The sequence below is a fragment of the Tiliqua scincoides genome, chromosome 4 (assembly GCF_035046505.1).
Source record: "Tiliqua scincoides isolate rTilSci1 chromosome 4, rTilSci1.hap2, whole genome shotgun sequence".
Taxonomy (NCBI): Eukaryota; Metazoa; Chordata; class Lepidosauria; order Squamata; family Scincidae; genus Tiliqua; species Tiliqua scincoides.
The window spans coordinates 25861503-25883489 of NC_089824.1; the positions used below are offsets into that span (position 1 = coordinate 25861503).

General features: G+C 41.8%; 1 protein-coding gene across 5 annotated transcripts in view; it reads right to left on the bottom strand.

Moving 5' to 3' along the window:
- Nucleotides 1–21987, bottom strand: part of VPS13B (vacuolar protein sorting 13 homolog B) — a 494765-nt gene that overhangs the window by 319766 nt on the left and 153012 nt on the right. For all 5 annotated transcript variants that reach the window (XM_066626564.1, XM_066626562.1, XM_066626565.1 and 2 more), the window contains exon 19: nt 21127–21300. In XM_066626564.1, the coding sequence (XP_066482661.1) occupies nt 21127–21300 (174 nt within the window). The remainder of the gene's footprint in view (nt 1–21126; nt 21301–21987) is intronic.

Sequence of the window (21987 nt, forward strand, 5' to 3'; positions counted from 1 at the left end):
ATCAAATCTTTAAATATTGATCTCAAGCCAAACAAAATGATAGATATAACATGTGATTTAGATTTAGGTATGTTTAAATCAATTTAAATGGCAAAAGGAATATAACACTAAATTAAAATATATTGGGAGGTATCCCAACTGTGCACAACATCTGTCAACAGCAGCTTCTGCTTCCTCCCGGGGGTTCTCTTCATGAGCAAAAAAAGGTCCCTGTGTGAACACAATTCTCCTTCCACAGCTGCCAATGACAATGGAGTGCTCTGCAGGAAGTTAGGATCCTAATAACTTCAAATTAACATTTGTTAATTTATCATCTAGGGCAGTGGTACCCAAACTAGTGGGTCATGACCTACCAGCCAGGGAAGCACTGGTCTATGTCCCTTTAAGGGGTAGGGAGGGGAGGAAGGCAACAACAGGATCAGCAGGAACTTGCTGCTGCCAGGGAGGGGAGGGAGTTTCACTTATCTCCAGCGAGTGCTGGAGTTCTGGGAGGTCCAGGGAGTCTGGGGAGCCCTTTGCAGGGCATCCCAAGCCTCTGTAAGGCTGTAAAAAAGAAAAAAAGGGCACTTCTGGTGTTCGTGACGAAACCGATAGTGGCCATTTTTTCCTATTTTTCAGACTTGCAGAGGGCTCCCCAGAACCCCCATACCTCGCAGGCTGGAGGTAAGTGAAATCCCTCTCTGGCAGCAGTACAATCTTGGGGATCATGTTGCTGCAATCCCTCTGCCCCAGCAAATACTTACAAGGTTCCCTCTTCAGAAGGAGAACTTGGAGAACCACTGATCTGGGATAAACATTATGTAATATTTTTCAAGACACTAAGTCAAATATCTTAAGTATGATTATTTTCTGTGGTTGCTAAGCTTATGGGTTGTATCCTAAGGTAGAATACAGCAGAAGGAGACCTGGCTGCACAAGAAGCAGAAGAAGCCTTGGTTGCACAAGCCCTCGTATCAGCAGATACAGTTATCTGCAGATCTGGTCCACAGGTCCTCTCCCCCCCACGTGTGGCCCCTCCAAAAGTAAGAGGTTGTACACGGGGGCGGGGGACGCTACAGACTTGATCAGTGATAAGTGAATCTGCAGATATGGGAGGGGGCCTCTGTATGTGCTACTTGAGCAAACAGCTAAAAGAATTTAGAGAACATGAAGTTCAGCTTCTAGCAATAAACTGTCCTTTCCTTTGCTTATGCATTATTTAGAATGGTACACCCCAAACTAATTAAACTATGCTGACTATTTTTATACAGTATTTTCCAAATGTAGAAAGGACAACAATCCTTTTTATACATGGAAAAACATGGCCACGAGAGCTTCCTCTAGCCTAGCACGGGGTTACTACAATTCAAGACACATCACAGACTCCTCTTACTAGGTGATAGCCAACAATGAGACAAAAGTTTGATATCCTGTGCAAGAGGCATGACTGCCATGTAGTGAAAAGAAAGCCCTCGGTCCAAGTTAATAAGGTCTTCACAATCCACCTACAGAAACTCAAGGTTAGCAGGACTTTTTAAAACCATCCAAGCTTCAGGGTAACCAAGGGCTTTAAAATCCCATGTAATCCAACACAATCTACATAGAGGACAGAGGACAAACACAGTTAGGCAATGGTTCCCAGACTGTGAGACAGGGCTACAAAGGGAGCTGTGGAGTACTTACAGGGCATCGCAGGATGTCCCTGGCATCCTCTTCCCAGGTGCCACTATCTTAGATCACGCAAGAATAGCACAAGATCTCGCAAGAATAGTGTGAGGTCTTGTACTATTCAAGATGGCAGCATCCAGGAAGAGGATGCCATGGAAGAAGGGAGCCGTGACATCAGTAAGTTTGGGAACTGCTGGTTTAAGGTCATCTCTACTAACAGGCCAAAATGATAAGTAACCACCCTGAGAGATGGGAACTATCCCAACAATAGAGAAGGCAAGGAGATTTTTGCATGAGATGAAAACAACAACATGCTATGTGTGGACAGAACACACAAAATGGGCAGTGAACAGAAGTAAACTCAGGCAACTTTGGAATGGCTCTCTTTTAAAGAGCTAAAGATTCTTCTTCTAAAGAACCCCAAAATCTAAATCTAAATCTTCTAAAGAACCCCAAAACCCCATAAGGCTCCATTCGTGTTCTCCAGAGGGTATAAAGAAGATTGCTTGTGTCTGAATTGAGGCCAGCATGATGATATATAAAGGACTAGCAAAAGTTTGCTCACAGTGGTCTGAGAAGCAGCAGAGCTGGATTTGACTGGAGGCCTTTGCAAGACCATTTATGAAACAAATGGTTCTTCCAATCCAGTGCTCAGCAGCTGATCAGGGCTCAGAGAGGGTTTGTTCCCTATTACTTGAGACCCAGACTGGGTGGGGGGGAAGGAAAGAGTGTCTACACAGGCACGTCCCCCAACAGAAAACTGGGCTGATTCCCAGGGGCCCCCTGCATTACAGCAAAGGTCCACTAGGGGCAACCCAAGGTAGCTGCAGCTCTTCCTGTAGCTACCAGCCTGGAAAACAGGAGCAGGAAAGGCTACATCAAGGGAAAGTGGAGGTGAACTGAGCAATGCTGAAGGGAAGGCAGAGTCATATCAGAACTGAGTTATCCCAGACCATGGAAGACCCACACACTTTATATGTATCCACAAGTGTGCCCAGACTGTTGTCATGTTCCAGGTCCCAAAACAACTTGGCATCATTCCTAAGAGATCTATTAACCACAGATAACGGATTTTGAATCTCAGGTCTTATGCATACAATAAGACTCCCTTTTACTGACTTCTTTGAACAGACAAAGATACAGAACAAATGTTGCTATCTTAAAAATGCACACTATTAATCGGAAGACTCTTAGATGGAGCTCTCTGCATTCTTCAGTATGTTCACTGTGATCACCATAAACCCTCACAATGCTTTTTTTAAGAAGTTGAAACTATTTAGTGTAATGTAAAACTAAAAAACACAGAGGACTGACCACAACTCCAGTCTCCTCTTGGCCTCACTTTAAAAACAATAGATAAAAATTAAAAATAAGATCAGTAATGGAAGCTGTGACTGTATATCATGGAATTCAAATACAATATCCCAGGTCACAGAACATTAAAAATTGTCAAAATTATGCTCTCTAACTCTGAGTAACTAATCTCATATTTTCTTTTTGCTTTGTCTTTCACTTACACAATAATGGAATGGGCAGACTTGGAGCAGCATGAGTAACTTCCAGTCAAATTCCATGACAATAACAGCCCATTCCTATCTAAAACCCACAGCTGATGCAACCATGCCAATGAAGTGCATGATGCATCCTTTAGGGGGTATACCTGGAGGTCTTCTCCTGGCAAGGGGACATTTGTTCCTTTGCCCGGGGTAAGCCTCCACTATCCAACTGGGTCTACTCAGACCCGCGCCAGCAATCTTGAAGCCCAAGTAGACCCAGGAAGGCAGGCTGAGGCCAGGAAGGGGGCTAGGATATTGGTGATGCTGCTACTGCTAATACCATCCCTTTCCCACCTCAACATGCTCCTCCCACCTCAGTTTCCACCCCATTCCTTCTCCTCCCCTCTCCATTTCTGCCCACCTCCCCATGCCAACCTACTGGTGCAAGGCTCCTTTGTAGGCTGCTGGTGCACTGCCACAGTCATTCGCCACTCGTGGGCATGGCCCGGCTGTGCTGAATGGTGCCATAAAGCACTCTGCACTACCAGAATGCATGTTCTAGTGCAACATTGCACCCATAGGATTGGGTTGTTCATTTCTGAAGATATTGGCTGCATTGAGGTCCAGCTGAGCTGAATGACACTTTGCCTTTTGCAACTGCCATAAAGCGCACTGTGCCATCGGAACATGAGTTTTGAAGCAAGGATCAAGTAGTTTGGATAACTTCTTACAATTGTTTTCTTTTCTTCTAGCTTCCTATTTCAGTGCAGGTGTTCTTAGATGAAACTTCTTGGACAAGAAATCATATTTTACATTATACCAAACACAATGCCAGTTATAAAGTATATATTTTCCATGAACTGCATTAATAAAATAAATTACTATGCCACACTACTATCGAAAGCATTGAAAAGCCTGTATTATTTTCTCTCTCTTATAGTCAACTTTCTAACTGCCAAAACATCACGCAGTTCTGGATAACATCCTGGTTGCACATGCATGTTAAAAATGACAACTGACCTATCAAACTAAACTATGGCTGATGTCAAATCACTAGACAGTCACAAAGAAGAAACAGCAGAGAAGAATAATTACAGAATGTGGTCATTTGAAGTCATAACCCAACCACAAATCCAAAATGTGGCTGAGGAATAATGAAGTTGATCAGTAATTATACTGATCACAACTCTCTGAAGGCAAAAACGGTAGACAACAGTTAGTAGCTGACTACCCAACATAACATTTTCCAGTTGTTTAGAGTAGACTTCAGAATGCAAGGATGCATCTTACTTTCCCAGAATTTCAAAGTCCACATGTAGGCTGCTGCTGTGCTATTATAAATGAGTAATTCAAGGAAGGCACGACTGCTTCTTGTATTAACTTGACAAAGACGTTTCACTCCAAATGAATCAACATCTGTGTTATACTATCTCTTTCAGAGGCTGCATCTACCTCATACACTGACCTACTAACAGATATAGCTAAGAATAGTCACATGCTCACTTTTAATCCTCATGAGTTTTAGGTAGAAAGGGAATCATTAGTTAAGATTTCACATATTAAAATGCATCACCCAAAGGGCCAGATTCCACTCTTAAGACATATATACTGCACTACTATCTTCTTTTGACAGCATTATCTGACATGAGGACCATCAAATATCAGTAGTATAGTATTCTCTAAACATGAGCAAAATTAATTTTTCCCAAAGAACAAACTGCTGCATTTCCATTCTACAAACGATGTGTGTCGGCTACCTACAAAAATTCAAATTTTAATAGGTAGCATATATTTATGTAAGGTTATATTATTAATACTAGCTTATTAAGGTGATTTCAATACCCAATATAAACTGCTGCACCAAAGATTATTTTCAGACATATAGACCAGACAGCCAGCTTAACCACTGCCACCCCTAGCTACTAGCAATGTTGGGGTTAGAGCAGCGGTGTCCAAACTTTTTGGCAGGAGGGCCACATCATCTCTCTGATACTATGTTGGGGGCTGGGAAAAAAATTTACATTTAAAATTTGAATAAATGTACATAAATGAATATATTAGAGATGGAACTTACATGAATGAATGAAGGTCTTGCGATAGCTCAAGGTCTAAAAAAGATCTTGCGCAAAGCAAGGCCAGCCTTTGCTGCCACTGCTGCTTCACAGATGTGAAACAGTAAGCAGCAGAGGGAGCCCTCAGCTCGCAGTCACACAAGAGGTCAAACAACTGGCCCTTGTGTTGAGAGTAGTTGTGTCGGGCCAGCGTGGTCTCCAGCAAGTCTCCAGAGGGCCAGAGGCTTTGAACTGCAAGTGATACTGAAAGTTAAAAGAGCTCAAGAGCTGGTCAACCATACCAAGCATAACTGGCAATTTATCCTGTTCTCACAGCCTTGGAAGGCGACTGCCCAAATGCAACACAACCTTTAGCAACATCTTCATCACAGTTTCAACCATAAGGCACATGGCTACATCATTTTCAATGTTGTCAGACACAAGTTCAATATGAGCGTATGTCTCATCACAACAATAGATGAATCTTAAGGCTTTGACATTTTTTACCTTCCTTGCAGTTACCAGTTTTGTAGGAGCTACTCATGGAATAAAGTAATGGTTCTCCTACAATCAGATTTCTTCTTGTTACTAAGCTTCCCCATAATGCTTCAAGTAGCACTCTGAATTAAAATAGCTATGTAATATCTACAGAAAAATATATTTTATCATCTTCCTAATATACAAGAGATTATTCTAGCCCATGTGGCACACCATCTATGTACAAAGGAATCCACATAGGGCCAAAAGAGTATTATATATGTCTCCAGCCATAACAGGCTTTCATGAAATCACTATTTTCCATGTATGTTCATTCCTCTTTCTGTGAGATTCTGTTTGTTTCTCTGTGGAATCCTGTTATGTCTCATGGTTTTGGATGTTTTCCCATCCCCCCTGCATCTTGCTAGCAAAGCAACCAAAGATCCTTTGTTTGCATCGTTTATATAGCTCTTCCTGTTGAAATCAAGGAATATCTCATGTTAATGCAGGGGTGGTTAGGAAAGGAAAAGGAAGAGATTAAGTTTCAAGGGGACTGGCAGCCAGCACTCCTCCAATCAGATAGGAGGATAATTCCAGCTGAATTATTCCAACTTCCGTAATTTCAACTCCTATACAGAGGGAAGACATTCTCTTTTTCCTCCGATCAGCCAGGGGAGAGCTCAACAAGCCTACTCACTGTGACTGAAAGTGGGAAGAGCTGGTGGTTACAGTATCCGACTTCAAACGGGCAGACTTCCCTCAGATGAGGAGGCTGGTTAGAAGGAGGTTGAAAGGGAAGGTAAAAAGAGTCCAATCTCTCCAGAGTGCATGGAGGCTGCTTAAAACAACAATAATAGAGGCCCAGCAGAGGTGTATACCGCAAAGAAAGAAGGGTTCCACTAAATCCAGGAGGGTGCCCGCATGGCTACTGAGCCAAGTTAGAGAGGCTGTGAAGGGCAAGGAAGCTTCCTTCCGTAAATGGAAGTCTTGCCCTAATGAGGAGAATAAAAAGGAACATAAACTGTGGCAAAAAAAATGTAAGAAGGTGATACAGGAGGCCAAGCAAGACTATGAGGAACGCATGGCCAGCAACATTAAGGGGAATAATAAAAGCTTCTTCAAATATGTTAGAAGCAGGAAACCCGCCAGAGAAGCGGTTGGCCCTCTGGATGGTGAGGGAGGGAAAGGGGAGATAAAAGGGGACTTAGAGATGGCAGAGAAATTAAATGAGTTCTTTGCATCTGTCTTCACGGCAGAAGACCTCGGGCAGATACCGCTGCCCGAACGGCCCCTCCTAACCGAGGAGTTAAGTCAGATAGAGGTTAAAAGAGAAGATGTTTCAGACCTCATTGATAAATTAAAGATCAATAAGTCACCGGGCCCTGATGGCATACACCCAAGGGTTATTAAGGAATTGAAGAATGAAGTTGCAGATCTCTTGACTAAGGTATGCAACTTGTCCCTCAAAACGGCCACGGTACCAGAAGATTGGAGGATAGCAAATGTCACGCCTATTTTTAAAAAGGGAAAGAGGGGGGACCCGGGAAACTATAGGCCGGTCAGCCTAACATCTATACCGGGTAAGATGGTGGAATGCCTCATCAAAGATAGGATCTCAAAACACATAGACGAACAGGCCTTGCTGAGGGAGAGTCAGCATGGCTTCTGTAAGGGTAAGTCTTGCCTCATGAACCTTACACAATTCTTTGAAAAGGTCAACAGGCATGTGGATGCGGGAGAACCCGTAGACATTATATATCTGGACTTTCAGAAGGCATTCAACAAGGTCCCTCACCAAAGGCTACTGAAAAAACTCCACAGTCAGGGAATTAGAGGATAGGTCCTCTCCTGGACTGAGAACCGGTTGAAGACCAGGAAACAGAGAGTGGGTGTCAATGGGCAATTTTCACAATGGAGAGAAGTGAAAAGCGGTGTGCACGAAGGATCTGTCCTGGGACAGGTGCTCTTCAACCTCTTCATAAATGACCTGGAGACAGGGTTGAGCAGTGAGGTGGCTAAGTTTGCAGACGACACCAAAATTTTCCGAGTGGTGAAGACCAGAAGTGATCATGAGGAGCTCCAGAAGGATCTCTCCAAAGTGGCAGAATGGGCAGCAAAATGGCAGATGCGCTTCAATGTCAGTAAGTGTAAAGTCATGCACATTGGGGCAAAAAATCAAAACTTCACATATAGACTAATGAGTTCTGAGCTGTCTGTGACAGATCAGGAGAGAGACCTTGGGGTGGTGGTAGACAGCTCGATGAAAGTGTCGACGCAATGTGCGGCGGCAGTGAAGAAGGCCAATTCTATGCTTGGGATCATTAGAAAAGGTATTGAGAACAAAACAGCTAATATTATAATGCCGTTGTACAAATCAATGGTAAGGCCACACCTGGAGTATTGTGTCCAGTTCTGGTCACCGCATCTCAAAAAACACACAGTGGAAATGGAAAAGGTGCAAAAGAGAGCGACTAAGATGATTACTGGCCTGGGGCACCTTCCTTATGAGGAAAGGCTACGGCGTTTGGGCCTCTTCAGCCTAGAAAAGAGGCGCCTGAGGGAGGACATGATTGAGACATACAAAATTATGCACGGGAAGGACAGAGTGGATAGAGAGATGCTCTTTACACTCTCACATAACACCAGAACCAGGGGACATCCACTCAAATTGAGTGTTGGGAGAGTTAGAACAGACAAAAGAAAATATTTCTTTACTCAGCGTGTGGTTGGTCTGTGGAACTCCTTGCCACAGGATGTGGTGATGGCGTCTGGCCTGGATGCCTTTAAAAGGGGATTGGACAAGTTTCTGGAGGAAAAATCCATTACGGGTTACAAGCCATGATGTGTATGTGCAACCTCCTGATTTTAGAAATGGGCTATGTCAGAATGCCAGATGCAAGGGAGGGTACCAGGATGCAGGTCTCTTGTTATCTTGTGTGCTCCTTGGGGCATTTGGTGGGCTGCTGTGAGGAAGCTGGACTAGATGGGCCTATCACCTGATCCAGTGGGGCTGTTCTTATGTTCTTATCCAGATGTGATTTGGCTATCTCAGATGAGAATGAACCAAACGCCAAATGTAGCTTCAAAGTGAGAAGAGAAGTGTGCCTGACTATGCAGTGTTACTAAGACCTTGTAGGGGGGAAAAATGGAAACCATGCAAAAGGACACTGCTAGCCTATTTCTCCAAAACACTCTGAGACAATGACCTATCTGATCAATCAACAACAGCAGCCTTTTTGTCTCACTCCCAGCAGCCTTTCTCCATAATCACCATTCATCAAAGTGAGTGCTCATTGACTATCCCCCTCTCGCATACCAATTCCATTGTTTCCTATGGGAAAGCCAGCTTTCATTTATGCAATTTTTTAATATATATGATTTCCCAGAAACCAAACCTCTGTGCAGATTGAGAGCTTCCTGTATAGTTGAAACTCCCTTAAACCCAACCAATACATACTGTTTCTTTAAGAACTAAAATCACAGTACAAGAGACACCTGGGAACTGAAATGACTAAGGGTACAGCAGCTTCATTCTCCCATTTCAGGCTTGCTCCAGGCACATACTGCATAAGTGTAATGGCAGAAGGAATTGCCTGCACTATTTAAACTGTTGCTTTTTTTGACCTTTTTATTCTTTTTTGGCAGAGTGCACAGGTAAAGGGTGCATAAAATGCAGAATGACTATACTTCTACTTTCTTAAATGCTATGCAAACTGTATAAAAGCAAATGGTATCTGAAAACAATATTTCAGTTGCTTTCTTATCTCTGAGGGATTTTTAAGTAATCTTCCATGAAATGTTAATTTTAACAAAATGTTAACTATCTACACTTATCTGAGACACAAGAAGTTTCATAACTAATTGCTGTGCCAATCTCCAAATAGCTGTGCTTGGCTTCAGTTCATACACTCTCTTGGACCAATTATGCCAGCTGATAGGGGAATCAAAAGACATTTTAGAGCAGTGAATCAGAAAAATGTTGCACCGGCTATATTCACCTGATCTTGCTCATCTCCAGCAGTAGTGAAATGTAATGTGGAGATAATGGAAAGATCTCTCCATCATCTCCACATTAAATTATAGTGCTCATTTCTCATTTGTAGCAATCTTTCATTCTATATGTTCACTCTGGAGGAAATCCAGTTACCAAGCAGCAACCAGGCATGTGAGAGTTGATGCAAAATAGTGAGAGACTGAATGGTGAACAAGAAGTTCCCTGGATTGAATTTTATCCCTACCATGAATTCCTTGGGTGGTCCCATAGGCAAGACACCACCTCTCATATAGAGATAACAATCCTTACTCACTTTATCGGGTGTTGCAAGGGTTACATTGGGGAACACATGTGAAGTGCTTTGTAAACACAGAGAGAGCTATATAAATCTTTAGCAGTATTCTTAAGTAAAATAGCTTTTTTTTTGGTTTGAATACCTAAATCTTGATGAACAATATTCAGCATTAAATTGTGCTTCCAGTATTAAAGACTGCCCTTCATGGAGTGACAAGTATTATTGAGTGTAAAGATGGGCAGTATAAAATTACTTTTAATCATAGTTATTCACCTCAGAATAAGTACCATCTTGGGAAACAGAAATAAAGAATGGGACATCCTTCCTCATTTAATTTTTATACATGTTTATCACACATGTCTTCCCTATCAGGGCAACACAAGGCAGTTTACAGAAGATTAACAAAGGAAACAAAATCAACCAGAGATACAGTTAAACAAATAACCAAATTAAAAGGCAGCATAAGACAAAACCTTCCAAGCTCTTCTTCAAAGTTTCATTAAAGCACAGAATTTGAAACTTTTTGAAGGCAAAAGAAAGAGCTGTTGCAAACTGATAACTGCCTGGCATGATGATCACTGACAATAGCAGTCTGGGTAGAAAGAGTCTGGGCATGTGTGCCTCCCCCCTCCCCAGCATTCTAACAAGAGTTGCATCACAACCATCTGATGCTTTGTGGGTGGTAACTTTGAGCTATTCTGGAAGCATTTATGGAATATTGGGAGGGAGATAATCTATTTCTTTGTCCTTCCATTCAGATATTTAGAAGTAAAACAGAATATAAATTGAAAACAAACTTTAAAGCAGTATTTATAATTCTGTTTAATACAGTAACCTAGGATAGACAATATAGTATGACACCGTGCTATTTATCTGTAAAAGCACTTGAAAACCATGATCGCAATATTCTGTCATTTGGGTTCAATCAAATTCCATTGAATTGCACAATATTTACAGAGGTATATTTTAGTACAAAATTGCAGCCTAAGTGTTCTGCAAACATGGATCACGAGTGTCTCAAATGCAACCATTTTTGTTACAAATGTTTTGGCATTTACTTTCATGTTTTCCTCCTTACTAATGGTCAATTTCTATCATCATACAAAGCACTAAATCACAGGGATTAAATGTAGTTAGAGACACTGGAGCCAGTTTAAACATTAACTAAAAGTAAACAGCTAGTCTCTTCTGCTGCCTGAAAGCAGATGAAAGAGGGAGTCACAATGAATAGAAGCTGCTCTAGTATCTAGGCCAACATACACTTAACAAGTAGGTTTTCATATTCAAATCTATGCCTCAGGAAACTGCACAATGGTTGTCAGGCACAGAAACTATATCTGCCATTCTGATATCTACTTCCCTGATTTCATGAAGTATTTTGCCAACAGTGGTTTGAACTACCATATTCCTATGCTAGAAAACAAAGCTGCATATTTGATTTTTCATACATCCATGATTTCCTGATCCTCACAACATATGCAATCAATTCTTGTTCTTATTTTTTTAGAAACTGTATTACTAACAGAATTACAATTTATACTTAAATTTTTAAAAGTTCTATCTCAGTTTCAGGAAATTATAATAGTAGGGAAACCAATACTGAACTTCTGCTCCTGTTCCTTCAATAGATGGAAGGCAATGCAGCACAGAAAGGAGAAGTGACCATCACAGCTGTAAGGTTTCCCAAAGTGAACATCAACATAACTCTCAATGAGACAAATGGAAGGCGTGTTCAGTTTGTCCACAGAGCTGGATTGCATTCTGTACAGCGCTCTCACTGACAAATGGGAGGGGGGAGGTCCACTGCATAAAAGGACAACAGAATGCCTGAACATTTCATGCCATTTCAATGAAACACACCCAAGAAATCAGAATATTTGCTCTCTCTGTTGAAATCAACAGAAAACAAAACAGAATGGATACACATAGAACACTTGGATCATATGGCAAAATTTTTCCAGTGCCATTTTGCCAAACCAAGTGAGGCTCTTCTGTATTCAGACACTTTAAAGAGTCTACAGAAAAGATCTGAAAAGATTCAGAGGACTGTGTGAGTAGACCTGATTGCACCTGATTTTTGAGAGTGCAGCCACGACTCAAGATGGCAGGAAATACAGCTATATCCCCTGCTAACTGGTTTACAGTTTACCCCTGCTAACTGGTTAAGAGGCACTTTTTCAAGTGGGTGCTCCTCTTTTATTCAGCAGGGGGAGAGTAACTGGCCCACCTCACCCCAGCAGTGTCTTTTCTAGTGGCTGTCTGCTGGTGTTGCATCTTTTTAGATTGTGAGCCCTTTGGGGACAGGGAGCCATTAGATATTTGATTTTCTCTGTAAACCGCTTTGTGAACTTTTTGTTGAAAAGCGGTATATAAATACTGTTGTTGTTGTTGTTGTTGTATCTCCAGAGAGGTAAGGCACCACATGCTAGAGAACCATAATTTGTGGAGTAATTTCAATCTACCTTAAATAACACCCCTATTTTCTGATCAAATTATTTATCATCAGCTGTGCCTATGGAAGAGCTTAGATTAGTCCTATCAACATGCTCCTACTTGGCCTGAAATCACAATAGGAGTGTCGGGTATCAAATGCAATTGCTTCTCACTTGCTATAGGTAGCTAGTTCACAAGATTTCATAACCCTAAAACTGTCACAGGATTTTTTTTATAAGGCAGCAGATGCAGAAGTGATTTGGGGCTGAACAGGATACTCTAAAGTATACAAACTCTAAAGTATACAGAGTGCAAAAGAAATCACTTACACTTGTAGAAACTTAAAAGCAATTAAGAGTTCTATCCATTAGCTAAATTTTTTGAATTGTTATGGTTAAAATGTTCTGTATTTTACTACGTATTTCTAAATCAGCAAGATTTTCTTTTTAAAAGAATTGTATATGCCCACACTCATTCTGTTCTTTCTATTTTAGCCTTATAAATCTAAAATGCTAAGTTTGGTATATCACAATTTCCACAGGAACAGAACATTACATCATAAATGCAGGACTATGACTTCACCACAGGATCTGGCAGGAGGAAAACCTGCACAGTATCAGAAAAAACAATTTCTTCTCCCCATAAAAGTATCTAACAGTAACTCTGAAACAGAGACCTTAATTCTCAAATGTGCCATGGCAAACATGTACTTTTAAGGACATGATCCAAAATTTGAGTGCAGTTTCTCCCTAAAAAAATTAGGGCATTAATATATACTGTAGAACCTCTTTAGGTTGACCACCCAAGGGACTGGAGGAATTGGTCAACATAGGGTGGTGGTCAACATATGGGGAAAAAAGGCATTTAAATATCATGTTTAGCTCCCAGGACAACAAATGTAAGGCCAAGTTATTATTTAGATTGGATTTTTAAAAAGTTTTATTGCAAATATTAATGAGAATTGATCCTCTTGTGATGCTTACTAGTTATATCATCTATATCTATATCAAGAGACAGAGAATAAACAGCCCACTATAAGTGTTTTTAAAAAAAACCCTGAAAATTCATAAGCTTAAAAAAAACTGTAAGTAAAAAAAATATACTTGGTTTCATAGCAGACAGGCAGACCAATGCTATCCCTTGCCAGCCCATAGCATGTAGCATGTTACATAGCCCCAACAGCTTAAAAAAAACCCAAAAAACACTTTTATACTTAGGCTGCCTGGCCTCCACTGGGTCTCCTCAGATTCACTAAATGCCAGAAGGTGTTTGATACGGTCCCTCACTAAAAGCTGTGAGAAAATTCCACAGTCAGAGAATAAGAGGACAGGTCCTCTCATGGATTGGGAACTGGTTGAGGACCAGGAAACAGAGAGTGGGTGTCAATGGGGAATTAACAAAAAAAAGTGGAGAGATGTGAAAAGTGGAGTGCCTCAAGGATCTGTCCTGGGACTGGTGCTTTTCAACATCTTCATCAATGACCTGGAAACAGGGATAAGCAGGCAGATGGACAAGTTTGTGGATGACACTAAACCTTTCTGAATGGTGAAGACCAGAAGGGATTGTGAAGTGCTCCAGAAGGATCTCTCCAAACCGGGAGAATAGGCAGCAAAATAGCAGTTGTGTTTCAATATAAGTGTAAAGTAATATACACTTATGTTTCAATATAAGTGTAAAGTAATGCACTGGTGATGGGAACCAAAATGAAAGGACAGTGGTTTCACTATGCACAAGCAACCTCATGTCCCTCACAACTTGGTACATGTCCAGGTACAATCAGCAGCCAGCACAGGTCTGTCGGTTATGTGCAGTGTGCCCACCTATAAAAACCCTTTCGCACACGAGCTAGCAGGCATAGGGGAGGGATTGTCTTTTGTGGGTTCTTGCTTTTCCAAGATGGGACAAACCAGACAAAACACAGGCCCACAGTATCGTGTTCAGTGGGCAACTTACGGAGGGTAAATTAATACTCTGCAATGGTCGACGTGGTCAAGATACAACTTACGGAAGTGGTCAATATAGAGAAGTTGGTCTCCCATAGTGTATATGCAGTGTCTGTCCATACTGTGAAAATTAGGTCAACTTAAGGAGGTGGTCAATATAGAGAGGTGGTCAACTTTGGAGGTTCTACTGTATTTTTAGAAAACAAAAGCTATCCAGGTGTTGATGCTATAAAGCAGAGGTTGTCAAACTGGAACGTTCAACACCCCAGCATGAGGACCTCTGCCTTTGCCTCTTTAAGGGACAGGGAAAAGGGAATGCAGAGAGGCGATCCCCAAGGATGCAAGTGGCTTTCTTGTACTTACTGGAAGGAGCAGCAGCATCTCGGGGACAGCAAGATTGCAAACCGGAAGTCTGTCACGATCATTATTTTTAGATCCTCCATTGCTTGGGGAGGCCTGCAGAGGCATCTGTGGGGCTCCACGCACCCCTGGGAGGCTGCTGCTGCTTCCAGTATGTAGAAGAAAGCCCCTTGAGCCCCTGGCAGTGGTGTGATCCTGGGGATCATGTTGCTGCATTCCCTCCTCCCCCAAAAAGATTTACTGCAAACTCCGTGAGAGTTTGGGAACTGCAGCTATAAAGTAAAACTACAAAGATCCTTAGACCCTTCTTCTCCTGGGACAACTGAAATCATCAGATGCGACTCTTTTCCAAGTTCTTTTCCTGCATTTATTTCAAGCAGAGTGTCCCCCATCCCCACCCTAAGAGTGACAAAACTGTAGAAAAATTTTGCGTGCAAAAGTCTACAAAAGACAAAATTATGAAGATTTAGGAAGCAGATTAAATTCTTCTTGTACAACCAGACCAATGGAGATAACTAATGCTGCTGCAGTTTCTATCATAACGTGCACAGTCCACAATCCATTATTGGGTTTTATGATGGTGTGGGATTTTTCCTCAATTAGTTTATAACAATGTTTCATGGTCATGTATTTTTGTAGTATAGTTCGGATTTGTAGCTGTTTATAAAGTGCTGGTAAATGTTTGCAAGAGCCAAAGTGGTAGACCGTTTAGAAATAGCCAAGAGCCTTCTTGACATGATTTCCACCTAAAAGGCTTTCTGTAACTAGTTCAATGATTTTTCAACCCACTTTTTTTTTTAAATCAGAAAAAGATACCTTTAACACTAATTGATTCCAGTGGGAGGGTTAGGTACCTCCTTAACTCTCTCCTCCGGAATTCAATAGGATTTGGGAATGCTTAACTTTGGTTGAACTGTGCTCCCCAAAAATTAAATATATCATTCAACTGAAAAATAAACATCTAGCCCAAACAACACATTAACTTGTTTCTCTGTTACCAAGCATTTAAAGAAAAAGTCATATTTCAGATTATGGCAAGGTTGAAAATCTTTCATGGCACAGTGAAAGCACCTTGAAAGACCAAGTCTTGGCAGCTATCATAATCTTTTTGAAATTATTCAGATTAAAGACCACTTTGTTCCTCTGTTCCCACAACTGACTGGAATGGTAAAGAGATCAATCCTCTACTTTTATATGTAACATCTTTAACATTTGCTCTCTTTTCTGTGCCTGTGATTAAATGTAACATTTTGAAATCCCAAAGTTCTGAGAAATGCATAAATCCTTGTCTCACAGCTGCTGTTTGACTCTGGAAACACAGGCATTTTCTTTTCAAGCCTTGGCCATCAAGAAATCCCAAAGGATTTGAGCTGGAGAACACCTGTATCTCTTCATTTAGCTCCAATAACAGAGAATAAACTTCAAAATTACAAAAATAGATGCTATGTTCAGCTGCAGTTACATTTTGTTCCTAATTCCCGTGAACAAAAATGCTAAGAGCATGAAATCATTCAAGCAAGCTCTGTCATCAAGAGGATAAAATTTTTTTGCACCAGAAACCCAGTGGGAACATGATAGAAAACTGGCAACAATTATAGATAAAGTACATAGTTAAGTCCTCAGGGAGAGAAGAGGAAATGTAACAAGATAGATGGGTATAATTTTTTACGCTTTTATGCCCAAAACATAAATGTGAGTTGTTTTTAATTACTACAATGTTCCTGCTCTTCTATCATATTTTTAAGTCTTCAAACCAATCCATTAAATATTTTGATCACATTTGTGCATGTGTGCAATATATGAAATAAGAGAACACAGCTAAAATTTTTAAAAAAAGTTTGTATTTTGAAACTGTTGGAGTTGATGGCCTTTTGGACTTGAGCTGTGAATGAAGAAAAAAATGGGCAACTATTTTACCCTTTTTGAATTAAAAAAAAAAAAAAGAGTGAGGCAGCAAGCCTGGATTTTATGCGCTACTCTTCCTTTCCAATTAACCCCACTGAACAAAATTAACCTTTACAAAGAATGGAAGTATCGAGTAACATTGTTGTTCCTATAATTTATGTTTCTGCAGTTTGCAATATGGGATTTGCTTCTTCTGCTTTTGGGGAGAAGGGGAAAAAAATGGCCACACTCCACAAATCTTCTTCCAACACCAAAATAAAAAGTGAGAACCACTATCAAGGAGAAGCAGAAGACACTACATTTTTCAAAATGGATTTAAGAAAGGTGTAGATAAAGTTAACACTGTGCAAAGTAACAGAACATTTTTTTCCCCAAAGCACTAAACCAGTAGTCTCTAAACCAGAGACTGCTGCACACTGGAAATGGCTTCCCTGGTGCAACTGGCGCTTACCGGTCTGGCATGCCACAGCTCTCCATGTCTCCAGATCAGGATGACACAATGCTCTGGTCAGTCGCATCTAGAGTGCAATGCTCCAACAGGCCTTGTGCCCGGATTTATGGGCAGACGCGACTGCCCAGAGTGTTGTGTCATCCCGATCTGGGAAATGGAGAACAGCGGTGCGCCGGAAGAGTAAGCACTGGTCATGGGGGGGGAGGATTCACCCAAACCCCAGATCCAACCTGTGGACCAGAATTTGGAGGGAGCTGCACTAAACAAATGTATTATAGCATTCTTTGTATGATGCATGATGTAGCATGCACCCCAAGACCCCCGACTGACTGGGGGAGGAGGCCTGGGGAGGAGAGATGGCCTCTCTCACAGGGTGAGATGGCCCAGGGGGACCCGGAGGCCCTTTCCTCCACGACGCCCGCTAGGCCGGGCCTTAGCCCGAGAGAAGTGGCGCCTCTCAATGACGTCACCGAGAGACGGCGCAAGCCGCTGGGGCCAAGAAGCAGGGGAGGGGCCACCCCAAACCAGGCGGCACAGCAACCACCAGGGGACCAAACTCAGGGGAGGGACCAGTCAGCGGGATTGCCCTATGGCAGGAAGGGGGCCAGGACCCATAGCCAGGGTCCCAAGGCAAGTCTTTGGGCAAAGGAGACATGGTCAGGTAAGGTCCAGGGCTGGGCCCCTTTAACAGGGAGGCCTCTTCAACCCTCTCAGCAGGAAGAGAAAGGGCCAGGGAAGGGAGGCAGTCCCATAAGAGGTGAGAGGCCTGTGATGATAGGCAGAACAGAACTAGAGGCAAGGAAGCAGGCTGTGCAGCCAACAGCTCCTGCCCAGGACCCAAGACAGACCAGCCGAGGCAGAGAGAAGGACCAGGGTGCCTTAACCCCCTTCCCCTGACCAAGTCTGAGGCCTCTCGCTGGGGTGCCCTGACTGCACACCCCATCACATCTGCAAATCTTGACAACAGTGTTACTAAGGAATTTATGGCATCTAGTTCAATATTAGTACAAGAACAAATGATTGGTTATTATATCGTTTATAATAAGCAATTAGAGCTTCTCACCATGCAGACTCTATCAACTAGGAACAATAGAAAATGTTCACAGATTTTTTAAAAACCTGATAATTCTTCAGTGATTACTGATTTTACCATTCTATTTTATAGATTAAGTTTTCGCTACACACAGATTATGTTCCTGTATGAAAATATACGAATAATCTAATGTGTGAGCAAGTTTTTTTTGTTGTTGTTCTGGGTACGTGGATTGTGCAGCTTGTATATCAAAATAAGGTTATCATTCATCTGGTTCACAAAGATATCTTTAAATGAGATCCCATGTGGACTGAATCTTCTGTGCATCTCTAACAGCTGCCAGTCTGAACAGCTGGTACGGGCAACCACAGCTGGAGAGCCCTATTCCAGACCTTTCCTTATCCCAGAGCCATGCTCCCAACAGGGAAAGAGATGCTGCCTTAGTAATCTTCATAAGGAAGAACAGAGTTTAGTCAAGAGTACTGAGTTTTATTGCTATATCTTAATTTAGCCAATAGACACTGAACTACAAAGAAATCCACCAAACATTCCAAGCAAGGAGGAGTGAACTTGCATGCCACATCCCTAAGAACCCTTGCATTTCCATCTCCAAGTTGGGAACACATTCTTAGACCAAGATCATAAGTTCTATCACTGTGTACTAAGGGGATGATAAGTTTGATTTTTGCTTCAACAGAACATAATGACAAGATGGTTTGCATCTGTTCACATCCCTCTACAACAGGGGTGTCCAAACTTTTTGACAGGAGGGCCACTTTGTCTCTCTGACACTGTGTCAGGGGCAGGGGGGAAAAGCATTAATTTAATTTTCAAATTCAAATAAGTTTACATAAATGAATATATTAGAGATGGAGCTTATATGAATGAATGGTCTTGTAATAGCTCAAGGCCTATAAAAGGCCTTGCACAAAGCAAGGTCAGCCTTTCCTTTGCTGCCACACTGCATCACAGATGTGAAACAGCAAGTAGTGGAGGGAGCCCTCATCCCACAGATCAGGCAAGAGGTTGAACAGTTGCCCTCACGCTGAGAGCAGTTGCGTCAGAGGCCAGAGGCTCATTGGAGACTGGGGGCTCCCTGAGGGCCGGATTGGGAGTCCTCGAGGGCCGCAAGTGGCCCCAGGGCCGGGTTTGGGCACCCCTGCTCTACAAGAATGTTGGTCACCTGATAAGAAATGCTGTTCTTATTGTTATGCTCTCACTACCACATGCTGCAACTGAAGTGTATGAATGACATTCAGGATTCTGGGAGTTTTTTGCACACAAAACTCTAGTTTAGCATTCCACTGTTTGAAAGTAGGATAATTTTTGCATATTTCCAATTATATGTTTTACATACTTTCTGGCATACTTTCTGGCGACCTCTCCCCTGGAAAGGCTACCTTCCAAACAAGAAAATATAGCATTATGTTTGAGTATGTAAGGCATGTGTCACTATCTTGGTATCACTTCAAATGCTTAAGGGAAGTGGCAAGAAACCACTTCTCCTCTTCATGCTGGTGGGTCCAATTTGAAAGGCATATATCAGACAGACCACTTGAGGTTCAAAGAAGATATTGGATTCCAACCAAAAGATGCTGAACATATTAATTAAACCAAAATAAACTTTCTTCCGCCAATTAAAAACCTCTAGGCTTCCCTCCCTACACCCTAACTTTCATGTTTGTCCACTAAGGAGCTTGCTATGACATTCCCTCTGCACTATATGGTCGGAATGGAACAGGGAAAGTAATGACTATAGCCTGCCACACAATGCTCCGTATTAGTAAAACTGTAATAGCACTGTAAGCTATGTATCTCAACAGGTATAACCAGCATTTTTAGGAGTTCATAAGAAAATTTCAGTCACAGATCAGGGGTCTCCAAACTTTTCAGCCAGAGGGCCACTTCAAATATCTGGCATGGTGTTGAGGGTCAGAAAAAAAATTTTTTTAATGAATACATGAGAGATGGAACTTCGATGAATGAATAGGCTCAAATTTCCAGGAGTTTTCCAAGCACCAACACACCCCACAAAATAAAGTACACACTCAAATGGACCCCCATTTCCCCACTCCCAAGCAATTTACTTAAACATACAGGAGTAAATACCTCAGAACCAGCACATCACAGGAAATACCTGCAGGGGAGGCCTGTCCAACCCTCAGAAAGCCTTGTAAGGCCTTCAGAGGGCACAAAAAGTTACTGTATGCAGCCTCCCTAGCCCTCAGAAGAACACCCTCCAGACAGAACCAGAGCATAGCTCTGGTTGTGTTTGGTCAAGTGGGCCAGAGGCTCTTAAGGGACCAGAGACTGGCTGCGAGCTGCATCAGGCCCCCAGGCTGGGGTTGAGGACCCCTGACTTAGATTAACAAAAATATTACATTTCAGCAAATATACCACAGACCAATAATTAACAAGCTGCTTCTGCTTAAGTCTATATACACAGAAAACATCAACTGGAATAAAACTATTTTCCATGACAGTCATTTTAAAAAATAAAGAACCACAAGAGCAATAGCTGAGCTTTGCAGGTTCATGTCATATCATGCCTTAGCAAAACATAAGAAGAATGCTATGTGGCATTACTTTCCCTATTTAACAGACTATTTAATTTATTTATTTTCAGTATTTTTATTCCATTTTCTCCCCAAAGTGACCCAAAGGAGCTATTCTCAATATATGTCCAGGCTGATAATCCACAGATTCAGGGCCTGTGGTTTTGTCTAACAGGTTCAGAACCCGTGGGTTCAACTGGACCTGGTCCTCCTAACATTACCGGAGCTGTGCTTCTGACATGTTGAGAGAGCCTTCTGAGGGCTAGGGAAGCCACGAGTGACCTCCCTGACCCTCAGAAGGCCTTCTAAGGCCCCCTGAGGGCAGAAAATCACAACTTACAGTTTTCGGTCAAAACACAGAAGTTGACATTTTCAGCCTTTAAGAAACGTTAGAAAGCCACCTAGGACTCTTCACCATTGTTTTGAATATTGCATTAGATGTAGAACATTAATGGAATATAACTTTTTCAAGAACTTTGCACTCACCAGAGCTATAGCTGTAGTCCATATTCTGAGGGATTTGAATTGTGAAAGCTAACAAGTCTGGAGCAAGAAGAGACTCTGGCTTTCTGCTTTCATTGAGCCATTTGCTGCTGTGCAAGTCCCTAGTATCAGATGGGCCTTGGATTAAAGGGATCAGTTTCTCTTTTCCACCATCACCTAAATGCATTAATTAAAACAGTACTGCGATCAGTTAACAGACTCCACAAGCACTGATTAACAACATAATCACAACTTAATGTACTATGTTAAACCAGAAAATCAATTTTCATTAAGTAATTTGTAAATGCTAGCCACTGATTAAAAGATGACACCAATATCTCATCTGCAAACATTCTGGGACATACTCAAGTATTTTCATAGTCTTGAAAATGTTAGAACACCAAACCAATTGAAACATTTGTTCTTCTCTGGAAACATTAAGTTTCTATTACCTTTCAAAGCCTCTTCAAAATAAAAACAAGTATTCTGACAGTATTTATTCTGAAATTGTACTTCAGAACATGGGATTCATTCAAAAGTGACTCATTCAAACAGAATGTCCCCTCTCTTCCTCAAACTCCAAACTTTTCAGTAACCTACACTTTTAAGTTGTTTAAGGGATGAAGTGTACATAACATAGCAGAACTATCAGTGAGGCAACACTGAAGCTGATTAAGGGCCCAATCCTGAACGTAGCAAACCAGATCAGTGCCAGTGCACAGTGTTGCAAATATGCCGTAAGGCACGCCTGCAACACATACTGCCCAACCAGCACAGGTCTTGGTTCAGCACTGGTAACCATGGGCAACCGCTGCTCAGAGCTCCAGAAAACTGCCGGATGGTAGAGAGGTAAGTGGGGGCATG